General features: G+C 37.8%; 1 protein-coding gene across 1 annotated transcript; it reads left to right on the top strand.

The window, feature by feature from the left end:
- The first annotated feature begins 640 nt into the window (after positions 1-640).
- Positions 641-12,495, top strand: LOC124644902 (lysophospholipid acyltransferase 5). Its single transcript, XM_047184570.1, has 5 exons — positions 641-738; positions 5,155-5,235; positions 6,568-7,281; positions 7,475-7,609; positions 8,607-12,495. Exons 3-5 carry the CDS (start codon positions 6,573-6,575, stop codon positions 9,200-9,202), a joined length of 1,440 nt encoding a protein of 479 aa, XP_047040526.1. The 5' UTR covers positions 641-738; positions 5,155-5,235; positions 6,568-6,572; the 3' UTR covers positions 9,203-12,495.
- Positions 12,496-14,680: the final 2,185 nt, after the last annotated feature.

Genomic DNA, 14,680 nt, shown 5'->3' with positions numbered 1-14,680 from the left:
GATATCTGACCACGCAAAGCCATGCGTAATCATCAAGGATAAGCCCATTATTTCAGGATGACTTATTGTAAAAAGTTACGATTCAACGAACCGGTATCGTAAGTACAACACTGCACCACAGAGCTAGCAAAATTATTAGAAAGTTTGACATTTTGCAAGTGTCAATTTAGTCTACGAGATTAAAAAACAGACTATAATTGGTAACATCTAAGTAGTGACAATATATAATATTTGGTCTAAAGTGTATTTTAAAGGCGTCCATATATTTTTTTAGTAGTCAATAATACGAAAAAATGGTTTTATTTAATAATATTTTAGGAAACGTTATTTGGTGACCATTTATCCATTTTGGTAACCGTTTAGATTTTTTTTGGTAGTAAAATAGGTACTTTTTTGGGTGGTGTTTGAACACAAGCCTTTTGAATTTTTTATGTAGTTGATGACTTGAAGGTTTCGTTATAGAAGACCTCAAAATGATAAGACATTCTAGGCTAAGATATGACGCTCCGTTTGTTGCAGTAAAGGACCAAGACATTATACCTAAAATCAAGTCCTCAACCGGGTGAGAGGAAAAAAACGTAAGGTTACTTTTCCCGAGAAAATGTAACTTTTTGAGCTGTGCAAATGTTAAATTTGACTAACTGCCACTGGCAACACCTGACCAGCCCCTGCTTGTCATTTCGCTGAAGAGAGTGCTCGGTGCCGTGTCCAAGTGGAAATAGATAATATCAGAAAAAAGTAAGTATTCCTTTGAAGTTATTTTTTAGTTTTTCTGAAAGATTAGCGTTTTATAAATCATGGCTTTCATATTAATTGGATATATTTCGAGAATGTGAAAACACAAAGAGGGAGTTGCGTGACCGCGATTTGTTACATTGTTTCGTATTTTTCGTATGGCCTTAGATTGCGATCGTGTCAAACTTAGAAAATTTTATATAATGCTCGTTATTAGTTCTTAAAATACACATAATTAATGACCTTTGATCAGAAACGAATTGAAATCTTGCGTGGTCATGTTTCATTTTTTCTCGATACTACCCATAATTAAAAAAAAAAAATCTTATTGTTCCCAATTTAAAAACCTGAGCGTTACTATTATGGCAAGTGTAAGTAATAACATAATCAGATGAATGACTAGGCACTGTGTATAATGAATTTAAAATCTCAGTAAGATTCGGTACCTAGGCATTCACATCTTGTGTTTTTTGTTTGCTGTGCATTGCTGTGCCTATGTAGAAAATATTATGCCTGTGTGCCCTTCTTAGACTCCTGAATTTGTAGTATACTCATTAGTTTCTTGCAAGACAAAGAAAACTTTGTATAACTTTACATACTTGCAGAGTAAAATAACTACCCTCCACTTTTTTTCTAACACCACATTTTTACTTAAGCTCCTTTTCCTGAATAATCTATTTGTATTGTTATTATTTCATCATCATTAGTAGGTGAAAGTGGAGCAGCAAAAATGTAGACTTTGTACTTTCTACGTATAAAGTTATCATGTTTGTTTTTTACTTAAGCAAAGAAATATTACATGGTTAAAACTTGCATGTACTATTATCCAAAATTGCAAACAATCTGTAGTGTGAGGGCTTCTGCCTCTTTAACCGACTTCACAATAATGAGATAGTAATGCTATGCGGATGCTAGTTTTTTTTTTGTTGTTTGGCCTAATCTCAGTTGATTAATAACTGATCGGAACAATACTTTTTTGTTTGAAAGGGTATACTTTCCAAATGGTTCCATTGTCGTGAAGTCTAGGATCTGATGATGGGAACCCTGAGAGATCAAAGACATCTAACAAAGATTGTAGGTATAGGCACAGATTATATAATAGTTACTACGTAACAGATAAATCACTCCATACAAAAAAGTGCATACCTACTGTTATAAGCACCTACAAGTTCCCCGACTACCTACAAATTCATAGCTGTGTTAGAAAATGAACCTTAAAAGCTCCAGCGCTCGATTGTTATTTCAATGCGATAGCGCACAGTTCAGTGACCGCGACCGTGCCGACAGCGAGCGTAGGGTTGCCTCTTACAATTAAATAGGGAAGCAAAGTTACGCTTATTTGTAACTGACTCCCCAAATCAATGGAGGTGCCCAACTACTTTTCGAGCACAGAACACGCAAGTATCCTATACTTACCTATTACCCCTGGCACAACACCGCTGACCGCTGATACATACCTACTTAGGTACCCAAAATTGGTTTCTGCGCAGCGATATATGCAATGTTCCAAGCCACCATTTAGTTGGACGAGAACTACACCTACTTATACTCAAAATGTTTTTAGCTACAAAACTCGGTAATCATTGCATGTATAAGTGTAAGGTATAAGTATCTATAATTTAAGTATCTAAAGTAAGTTGCTTATTTTTAAAATGACAAAGAAGTATTTTTACTTTAAAAAATAGAAACCTATGTATATTCATACATAGGTATAAAATATTTCTAAATGCCTATACATATATAATAGGAAACCTTTATATTTTCCTACAATAATCACATATACACCTACACAAATCAAAATAGTTCTTCAGTTTATTAGATAATTTTAAAAACCAAATAAAAAATTAACAATAACTGACCTGTCTACATCTATAGGTAAATGGAAAAACGTAAGCTTTATATTTTTTCTTTTACTTGATCTGCAACCAAGCACAGCACATAACTGGCCAGAGGTCGTCATGTTCACAAATAAAAATAATAAACATAAAACGCGCGCGTCGCGAGCGGCTGTTGTGCGCCCTGTGCCGCGTGGGGCTACCGGTAACCCAGCGAGCGGTAGGCATTTATCGCGCGCAAGTACGTCGAGTGACAGAGGCCTGGTATAGGGTACAAGCTTGTAACTCGGATGTGTCTCATAACCGTAACACTATAAAACAGTGAAGGTTTAGATCTGACCTGATGATGGAGAAGAGAGAAAGTAGAGGGAATTCTGTAAAAGTTTCACAAAAATGTTGTTCCACTACAGATAAATGTAGATGCATCTTCTAGACACAAAACATATTTTTCTATAGGATGAAAAGCTTTACACAAAGTGTTGTTTCGTAAAGTAAAATTGTAAACGTTAACAGATACAGATATTCTCGTCTTGTGTTAACTACTGCACATACTTTGATAAAATATAACCTATGTCCCTTGTGAAGAGTGTTGCTTTCCAAAGATGAAGTAACTTTTAAAAATTGGTCTAGTAGTTTTTGAGTTTATCCATTACAAACAAAATAATCTATACTAATATTATAAAACTGAAGAGTTTGATTGTTTGTTTGAACGCACTAATCTCAGGAACTACTGGTCCGATTTGAACATTTCTCTCAGTGTTAGATAGCCCATTTATCGAGGAAGGCTATAGGCTACTTTTTATCCCGGTACGGGAAGTAGTTCCCACGGGATGCGGGTGAAACCGCTGGCAGAAGCTAGTATTAGTATAGATTCATACTATGCATTTTGTTGCTTCGTTGCATCTGTAGAAAATAAATAGGATGATAGTTTGCTCATGCAATTTGACCCTGTGGATGCACCGCTATTAAATTAGACGTGTTACAAGGTGGCTTGCCGTAGGATATCGTCCATTTCAATGCACCATTAACCTGAATCATTTTCCTTATTGTCCAGTGTGATGAACAACTTCTACATTACGAGATCGGTTTTGATAAGAAAGCTGTTAATGTTACTGGACATTGTTCATCTTATTTTCATCCTTAGTTTTAAGATGCTGAAAGGAACTTTGTTTACTCTTAACCATTGAAACAATATAAATGAAATTTGTAGTAGTATTTAGACTGTGGAAAGGGCTATTTTTTATCCGGATATGGGAAGTATAACTTTAGATGGTTGGACTTGGTTTTAGTGGGTAGGACTGTGGGTACAACAGTAACTGGGAAGTGGGAAAAAATTAAGGGTGTTTTAAATTAATAAAAACTTATCTTAGAATATACTAGACAATATTGTTTTAAAAGTGGTTATTCTATCCCGTTTTATCTTATCTCCTTTTAAACTTGAATGAATCAGGCTGCTAATGAGGCTGCCTATAATAACATTGAACTTCTACCTTGTATATTATTTATTATTCTTTAAAATTACAGGCATAATAGGATGAAAAAAAGCCATAATAATAATTAAGTTTTTTATAACACTTTTTAAGTTTCACCAACATTAGTTGTAAGTTTTAACCCGTTCGCGTATGTCGGTGCGCAGATATACGCGAGACACAATTGATTTTCTAGATTAGCGAAATACAACCAGTTAATGGAATGGTATAGATCTTTTTAATCAGTTAATCTGATTGTTACACTAAGCTAGCATGATTGAGACACTTATTCTTCCATACTGAGGACATAATACAACTGATAGTGTCAAAATTCAACTTTTTGATAACGAAATGTAATAATCAATCGGCAAACATAGTTATCTACTTTCCAAACATGATAGTGAAGAATATTCTTGATTCTTAAATATGTAGTATAGTAGGTAAACTAGTCTTAACTTGTAGGAGGCTTGTTCCTAATTCCTAATTTTTTTGGCCAACCTTCGGTGCCTTCTGATGTACTGTTTCTGAGATGCCGTAAGTGCCAACTAAACTTAAAACACACAAGTCGCTCCCCAGACGTAAGGTTCGTTATGAAATCATGCAGCCGACTGCAACTGCCGAAAGCACATGCCAATGATTTTTAGCGAACAACATTTTAATAACACTATATTTTTATTGCAATATTGCCCGGGTAACTGGGTTAAGGAGGTCAGATAGGCTGTCGCTCCTTGTTAAACACTGATACTCAACTGCATACGGTTACATTGGGAGCCGACCCCTTCATAGTTGGGAAAAGACTAGGCAGATGATTGTATGATGTTGTTTTAGGTGTAGGAGGCGGCCCCTCACATGCTATGCAATGCTTGCGTTCGAATTTTTTTTACCGTATTTTTTTTTACCAATTGTTAATTTAATTTAGATCAGCCGTTTCCACACTTTCTTATTTTGCCAAAGCTGATGATTATACACCCGCTATTTTATTGAATGCGGTTTCTGATTGTTAAAAGTTTCAGCAGTTCTTGAGACATGACACAAGCTCATGCCATTTCTGACTAATTATGAAGTAAGAAACTTTTTTGTATGCATTAGCAATTCTCAAATTGAAATCTTTTCAGGTTAACCTCGAGTGCAAGGATACCTGAGCGAGGCAGATCTTCGAAGCTCTTATGCGGAAGGTGTTTTTCATCAACTCACCGGTAAGTTTCCGAGTTTGTCGTAAGCGTACAGGTGCTGGTAACTTTGTTATCTTAATAATATTATAAATGTCTCCCGCCTCTTGGCTTGCCTTCATCGGCCGGTCAGAGTGGAGTCGCTAGAGCAGGGTTAACAGCCCACTCGGAGGGTAGGTGCCTCGTGGTAAGTGGCGAGTGGGCCGGTGATGCTGGACCCACAGGGAGCGCGTGATCTGCGTTTAAAGTCCGCCGAGGTATCCTCACCCTTCAGCCGCTCATGTACCTGTTGCCCCCTTGTTGCGATTTAGCGACTGATTCCCGGGGGCCCAGTAAGTGAGTTGGCGAGTCTCCACCTGCCATTTTTACGTGTATTTATTACATTGTTATCGGCAGGTGCCATAGTTCCCGTAGTTTCCCCATTCCTAGTCCACTAGCATCCCATCACAATAGCCCAAGTAGTTTTCATCCATAGTTAGCAATAGTTTAGCACAGAACCGGGGATTGTCCTTGGGTACATTTCTATAGTGTATACAGGGATAATCGTCGGTTTTGTGTCACCATTTCATTAAAGTTGTCTCAAAAGGGCTTCAGCGTGTTGGCTTCGGCCCCACGTTCGCCTCCCAAAAATCCGGGACTCTATAGTCCCGAGGTCTGGTAGAGACATACAAGATTATAAATGTTAAAGTTTGTGAGAATGTATTGATCTTTGTTTGTGATTCTTTCACGCAAAAACCTCTGGACCGATTTGTTTGAAATTTGGTATGTAGGATATGTAGGATTAAAACATAGGCTACTTTTTATCAACACAGCACGTGGGCGAAGCTGCGATAGCGTGTATAGTGAAAGGGAATTAATTGTTAAATTATGTGAGTATACATATTATACATAAGCACTACAAAATTGTACTACATGCTTTCCTACCGTATCGATGACGAGAGTTCATTTGTAATTCGAAAGCTAGCACTAATGTTAGTGAATCTAATATATTATGTAGGTATTTAGAATTATTACGAATAATGAACAGCAACGAACTTTGTACCGCGCTTGGACTTCGTACTCGAGACATGGATTTGTAATTATCGCAAGAGTAGAACAACGAATGGCAAAAGATATTGTTTGTAATGGAAAAAAATATTATTTTAAACCGACTATAAAAATGGAGGTTCTCAGTCTGGTAGGGCTGCCTGTGCATCTTTGAGTCAAATTCGATTTAGTAATTTTGGCGCGAAAGCCTGACGGACAGATTTACTTTCGCATTTATAATATTAGTAGTGATTAAACATTGAGTAATCGCAGTCGTTGTCGAGAGATAACATTTATTAATATCATCAACAGTTTTAATATTTTTGTTTACAGACAAAATGTTTGGGGTCGCGCTCTGCCTCCTGGACGTAATCGGCCTCAATCCGATACCGTATATAGCAGGTATAATAGGCGCTACGGTACCGGCAGTGAACCTCCTGATATCCATACTCCTAGGATACCCGCTGGCCATCATATATCACAAATATGTCAGGAAAACCGTCGAACTCAGGAACTTGTACTTCATCGTAACAGGAATGGACTTGGCGTACTTTAACTTTGGCACGTCGATGTACCACAATGCCATCCCGGCCATCGTCATCTACTTGTCTACTGCATGTCTGGGTCCCGGCAAGATGAACGTGATCTTCACGTTCGCATTCAATATGATTTACTTGCTGGCGGGCTACGTGATGACCGAATCTGAGGATTACGACATTACCTGGACCATGCCTCACTGCGTTCTCACCCTCAAGCTGATCGCCCTCTCCTTCGACATCTGGGACGGCGACAAGTTCCTTAAAGGCGAGGAGCTGTCCAAAAACAACCTGCAAACCGCGCTCCCAACACAACCTACGTTTTTAGAACTGATTGGGTTCGTTTACTTCCCTGCGTGCTTCCTCGTCGGACCCATCTTCTCATTCAGGAGATACAAGGACTACATCACTGATGTATTCCCCCTGGACACTGCGCCGGAAGTCTATGAGGAGCTCGCCTTGAAGCGGCTTTTCCAGGGAGTCTGCTACCTAGCCGCCTACCAGATTGGAGGTAATTATTATTATTTAAATGAAACAGCTTCATACTTCGACATATTTTAACGTGACATTCAAAATAACAGCACTACAGAATGTCACTGAAATCGATACTTATTTATTATTTCATTCGGCCTTCTAGGCCAGAAATAGGTATTCCAGTTAGTAAATTAGTCAATAAAATACTAATGCGTTTTCATTTATTTCAGTTTCTGTGTTCAGCATGAAAAGTATGCTATCGGACGAATTCCGGGACACTTCAATATTCTACCGTCACTTTTATTGTGGTCTTTGGGCACATTTCGCTCTATATAAATACATTTCCTGTTGGCTGCTCACAGAAGGTAAACAAACTATAATTATTCTTATCTCTGAACATTATCTTATTTATATGGTTCTACTATTTACAAAATATTTCAACATACAACCTAGATAGAATCGGTAAACATTAATGATGTAATGATACGTCATTATTATATTGTTATCAGTGGCCTGATGTGTCTGATAACGATTATTCAGTGACTGGAAATGCATGTGTATACCTAAATACATATTAATATACAAATCGTTTCAATTGGGTAATAAATGCAGTCGTGTCAAGTGACATTTAAAGACAATTGTTCGATTGTGCGGACAATGGTTAATGATACAATCGGCAAGAGGTCATTTCACTCTGTTTAAATTGGCCAAGTTATACAAATTGTTGAATACATACCCTTGCGTTAGAATATGTAGAACGGATTACGCAGTTCTTTGCTTATCATTGGAATTAGGTTATTGACAAATGGTTATTTGTTACATTTGTTACCTAGCTAAAACAATCGTTTTTTTTTATGTACCCTAAAGGCTTTGAAACTACTGAACTGATCTAAAAATCTTCCACTATTGAGAAGCTATACTAGCTATTAATTTATTATCACTAGCATGAAACTATGCAAGTACTAACATCATCATCATCTTCCAAGCCTTTTTCCTACATTGTGGGGGTCGGCTTCGGTTATACAAGGAGCGACTGCCTATCTGACCTCCTCAACCCAGTTACCCAGGCAATCCAATACCCCTTGGTTGGACTAGTGTCAGACTTACTGGCTTCTGACTACTCGTAACGACCGCCAAGGATGTTCAGTGACAACCGGGACCTACAGTTTAACATGCCATCCGAAACACAGTCATTGGTGTCCAAGATATACTTAGATAGTACATACAAAAGAAAAGTTGCATTAGTACTTGCCTGACCTGGAATCGAACCCATGCACTGATACATGAGAGGTTGTTTTTTTACCCACTAGGCCACCGTGACTCTCTTATGCAGGTACTAACAATGTCCGTGTATTGTTACAGCCGCATGCATCAGATTCGGACTGTCGTTCAACGGGTTCGTGGGCCCGGTGCAGACCCTGACGAAGTGGGACGGCTGCAACAACATCAAGCTGATGAGGTTCGAGAGCGCCACTCGCTTCCAGCACTACATCGACAGCTTCAACTGCAATACGAACCACTTCGCCTCAGAGTACGTGTACAAGCGTCTCCGCTTCCTCGGCAACAGGAACCTCAGCCAGCTCATCACCCTCGCGTTCCTCGCGCTGTGGCACGGCACCCAGTCCGGCTACTACATGACCTTCCTGAACGAATTCCTCATCATGGTCATGGAGAAGGACATTGAAGCGTTACTCACCAAGACGGCGTTCTATGACAAGATGTGGAGCACCCCCTACGTTAAGTACCCGCTGTATGTGATACTCAAGACCTACACTATAGTGTTCATGGGCTGGAGCTTAGCGCCGTTTGACGTTAAGAGCTTTGGCAAATGGTGGTCCATCTACTCGAGTTTATACTTTTCAGGATTCATATTGTTCTTGCCATGGTCATTTGTTTACAAGCCAATGATTCTAAAACTGTTAGAACGGAATGCCGCCAGCCATAGCAAAGCCTCGTAGGTAAATGATTAATTATACGTTTGATTATAGCATTGGCGCATTCTATAGATTACTTAGCATAATGTAGATAATAATGTTTAGTAGTTGCATGTTGTACAAATGTCGCATTCATATGGTTGATGAGATGACTGCGACATTTATTCATGAATAATAATTTAATTTACAAAGAAACGCCTAAGTACAAGTTGAGCTGTAGCACTCTCTCGCAGGTAAGTTAAGGCGACTAAATAATTCCTAATATTTATGTTTGAAGCGTGGCAAGGTGGCGAGCTGGCCAGCCGGTGCCCGTATGTCCGTTCTCTTAGACTGGCTGGACCTGTCACCGCTCCAAAGCATGCATGTTTTTGTTTTCGTCATTTTTGTGTTCTGAACTTTAAATCATGGATGTACCTATTTATACTATTAGTTTTGAACGATTTAATTAAAATAGAACGGCATAATTCGGATCCTATTACTATTCCAAGGAAAGTCCAGTCTTTTACTGCGTTTTCACAATTGAGGCTTTAGTCGTGGGTGTACGTAACTTGAGACATATTCCGCGCCAAAATCGTTAGCACCGATGGTTTCCGTCCCGCGTCAACCGCAGGCGGTAGTGCGGTCCGGAATTCATCCTTCAGACTAAAACGTGATTGATAATTGATAGGTGCCTCAACATTAAGAGCTCGATATGTTCCCAACGGCTGAGGTAACTGCAGGCGTCGACATTTTAACTTCGAAGATCAGCGGCGGCCGTTGTCTGCTCTCTTAGTATAGGAGTCAGTTGTAATATGATTTTATTATAATATAATTTAGATACAACTTCTTTTTTACTATAATCTTTCAATTTAAATTTCAAATACAATTTTTTTTTCTTTACTGCTATTCACTATCAATTTCGTCAACGAACTCATTTTACAAATTTTTGCGAACTCTTGAACTATCTGCAGTCAATTGACAAGATGGTGGACGAGACACTGCAGCCGCAAGTGTCGCTATAGGCCGACGGTAGTTACCTCTGCCGTTGAGAACATGCCGCTCGTGTGTAAGAGCCCTAACTTTTAATGGTTTTAGTCTTAGAGCTACAGTTGGTGTGCACCGGACTTTATTGATTAGATTAATTAACAGCGACTACTTACCCAATACCTTCTCGACACAGACCGGCCTAAAGCCTGGAAACCTAAAGCACACTCCCAGCAAAGATAGCAATAAGTGATCTACATATTATGAATAAGTACCTTCTACAATTACATTATATGGCTTTCTGCTTACTTAGACTTTGAGCTAAGTTTCCAGGCAGACTTCCCACTTTCATTTTCATGTTTAAGGCTAGGCCTTATACTTTCGCTCGTTAGGTTAAGTTTATTAATATGGACCATGGGTATTCAACGATCCGTGTATTGGGAAGCGCGCAAATATCGACCATTTGTTAAAATTAACCATTAACTGCTGACTGATGCAAGATAATAATTTGTGTATTGTGCATAAGTGAACTTTGCTATAAGCTTTTAAATAATATGAACTTTAAGGTTTTGCACTAATACCCATACACAGTTGACTAAACATGTTTGACTATCACTAATAATCTTTCTGCGCATCTAAACCTTTTTCACCATTTCTTCTATACATTTCAATACTGATAGGCTCCATATTCATGGTAGACTTTTTTTATAAACTACTTACTACTAAGTACTTTGACAAGTATTGCAGACTTATTTAAAAGACTTTCATCTTTAACTCCTCTTTAAAATCACTATATATTTCTGACATCCCGTTAAGCTAGCTAGCAAGTAAGTTTCGTGAGTTTAACAAAAATTGCTGGTTGCACCAGATTGGCATAAAAAAAGTAAGTTTCATCTAATATTGGCCAGACTTCTATTCAAATAACTCGTGCTCTTAACTGTTGGTGTAGATTAGGTTAGATACTAGTCTGATAATGTTATAACTTGCATATAAGGTCCAGACTGATTAGACTCCACAAAAGCGTAAACAAGCTATTTATTGAAAAAAAAAAAAAAAAAACATTACAATGTCATAAAGCTGAACGTTCTTACATCGTACCGAAAAAACATCTATTCTTGTCTCCGATTTCGTGGAATCTGGCCTTAATTCTCTTGTATTTTATGAAATCAAACGAACTTCCACGTAAGTGACGTTCGATTGACTGTTGAACTTCAGTGGTTTGCCCCAAGAGATGCGCGGTGTACACTCCCTCTCTGTCCCTGATCAAAATACTTCTACATCCTACCCAAATGTTCACGAAATAGTGGATAACGATGACCAAAGGGGCAAACTTGTAAGAGATACCCACAGAGCGGATAAATCAATTTTTAAATTTTTGCTCTAAAGATGTAATCTCGAAGGGTGAATCACTGAAGTTTTATAGCGGAAAAGGGCTGTAATAGTTGTAGCCTTATTTTTACGATTGTTGCTTAGTTAGTAGTTATTTATATATATTATAACCAAACACAACACCAATTTCGCCTCAGAACTTATAATTATCAATAGGAGTCCACAGCTAGTCTATATACAGGGTGATTTGTAATCATTGCATAATCTGGTGGAGGGGTAATAATAAAAATTATTTGCAATACTTTTGAATATTGTAATTATGGATCACTCGATATAATATGTATATATTTACTCTATGTTCAATTAATATGGTCCAGTCTTTGTAATGTTACTGTACTAGTTTGACTGATGCCAGCAATGACCTAAGTACATATAAAAATACGCAGTTAATAATGAAAGCAAATATGGTAATATTGTTTAAGTACGTGAATTTGAAAACTTATTTTGTTAAAAATTCTAAAAGAGCTGCAATGTCTTAGCTATTTAATATGAAATAATAATTTATCACTTATATTGTTTTTTTCTTTGTTGTCATTTATATATTTTTATTTTTGTTGAATTTAAGAAATAAATGTTATTTAATTAATTATTTGCAAATTTTCTAAAATAAATAAAGAAATGTATTTTTCAAAAACACTGTAAAGCTGTAAAAAAGTTAGAAATTTTTGTCACCAGAATATTTTCTTATTATAATTTAAAAGATTTGATGTTCAGCGTTTTTGTAGGTGATTGATGTCAGGCTTGGTTTCAGTCCAACTTGTTAAGGACGAAAAGATGAAAATATAGTTATGAAAAACTTGAAACTCAATTATCCATTAGTTTATTGATATAAGCAAATGTTAATTTTCTAATTTAATCTCATTGTTAATTCATTATTTCGAATGCTGAATCAATAAACCTTTATAAGTATGTAATAATAAAAACCTTTGTAAAATATGAACAATAAACTGATTATTTAACTGCAAGCAATTCTTTTTATTTAATTAAATCCTCCCTGTGTGTGTTCCTGACACAGTTAAGATATTTTGTCTTTTTTACACGCATTAATTGGAATTTTGCAATGGAATTTAAGTTTATTCATTTTACCATCTTCCAAGGATCGTAGCGTCATGAAACTTGGCAACTGTATGTAGGTTCTGTTCACGGTTCTGATGATAATACAATAATTTGGGATTGTCGAACTCTGATTATTTGTTTTATAAAAGACCAATGGATCCTGCCCGCGTCCCAAATCAACTAATTCTCTTACCGGGCGGGCTCTTCAAAATTAAACATTTTCTGAATCGGATCAGCAATTTCTGAGATTAGCGCGCCCAATCCATCAAGAAAGTCGTAGCCGCATAGTATGTGTATAGCTATATACATTGAAGAATGTGTTCCGAACACTTGGCTAGCCATTTAGCACTTTCTGTAATCGAAAACGCTATTGCATGAACGTTTGTCAAGTAACTAAGAGATGGCAATCAAGTAAGTATGCCTACACTGAAAATCACTTTTTTAATTAAGATGCATAGAACGTACCAACTCACATAGGTACTATACGCTTCTAGCCGTATTCCCGCGGTACCACCCGCGTCTCGTGGGCACCACTGTCCGTACCTAGATAAAATATGGCCTATGTTACTCCCGGAGATGTACCTTTCCAATGGTTAAATATATTTTTTTAGTCGGTCCAGAAGTTTTCGAGTTTGATATCTATTACAAACAAAAATACACACTTTTCCTCTTTATAATATTAGTAAGGTTGTCAACTTTGTACGTTAATTGGCTTGATATAGAATACAAACTCTAGACTCTGGAGAGATAGGTATCTTGTGATTGTATGTACCTACTTAGGTTCAGGCTAGGGAATGCAATCCCGACTCGAGATTGCAAATTCGGGATCCCGCGGGATTAGAAATATCAATCCCGCGGGATCCCGGAATTTTCGGGATCCCGTCTAATTAAAAAGAAAATTGAATTCAGATGACTGAAAAAGCTAATAACTGCTTGTTTTTGATAGTGAGGTTAACTAAAATAACATATTACTCGAAAAAAAATAAAAACCTTTAATCTTACCAACTAAATAATAATCAGGTTGTAAGGAAATTAACGTAGGTAAATTAGGTAATCAAAACAATAAGCTTATTTCAAGGGAATTAGGAAAAAGAGTGATTTTGAAAATGACTCTTTAAAAAACAAAGGGTATTAATAGTTTCATCTGTTAAACGGCATCTAATGTCCGTTGCAATATACCCCGCTGCTGAGAATGCCCTCTCCGACTCAACGCTGGTTGGCAACAGCGTGGCGAAGCAATTATATGCAAACTGCAAAAATCGCGACCTTGTTCCTCTACACTCAAACAAATCCATTTCTTTTTTAATGGTAGATTCTAATTTGTCTAAGCTCGTGGACGTATATACGTGCAAAAGGACTTGATTGTGTGTGTGTTGCGTCGCTGACCACGGCCGCCCAATCCCGTCAATCTCGAACGGGATCTCGTCATATGATGCGTCGGGATTGATCCCGAAAAATTACACGAGATCTCGCGAGATCGGGATCCCGCGGGATCGGGATTGCATTCCCTAGTTCAGGCACAGAGTAAAGAAAGATGATCGGAGATGCCATAATGCAGGTATGTCAGGCGCCTTCTTCCAGGTCAAATTCGTACGGTGGCCTGTCTTTTTTAGCAATGTAAAAAATAGTCGGTTCCAAAGAAGGCGAAGGCTGAAAACAGTAATGTTCCTCGGCCCCGCACATCCGCATTTTGGCTACTTTCCTAGGCGATTTTCCATTGTGGCACCTCCGCTAGTCATTGTGTTCTACATGGGTAAAGGCTAGAAATTACCTAATTAAAGGCACAGACGCATTTCCAAAAACGAGTGTTTCGTTTAGAACCTGCAATACCTACCTATCATAACTTACCTAAGTACCTGTAGGTCCCTATAGTCTTGGTGGTTTCATGTATTTTACCTACCAAAGACACGTCTTCTCCCGAGCCTTTTCCCAACTTCCAGCTGGCTGTTGGCGTCAGCTTCCAGTCTAACCGGATGCAGCTGAGTACAAGTGTTGTACAAGGAGTGACTGCATAGGTAATATCTGAACTCAACCCAGTAACACCGGAAACCCCTTGGTTTAACTGGTGTCAGACTTACTGGCTTCTGACAACCC

This window comes from Helicoverpa zea, chromosome 31 (genome assembly GCF_022581195.2).
Source record: "Helicoverpa zea isolate HzStark_Cry1AcR chromosome 31, ilHelZeax1.1, whole genome shotgun sequence".
Taxonomy (NCBI): Eukaryota; Metazoa; Arthropoda; class Insecta; order Lepidoptera; family Noctuidae; genus Helicoverpa; species Helicoverpa zea.
This window is presented reverse-complemented; position numbering and strand designations above follow the sequence as displayed.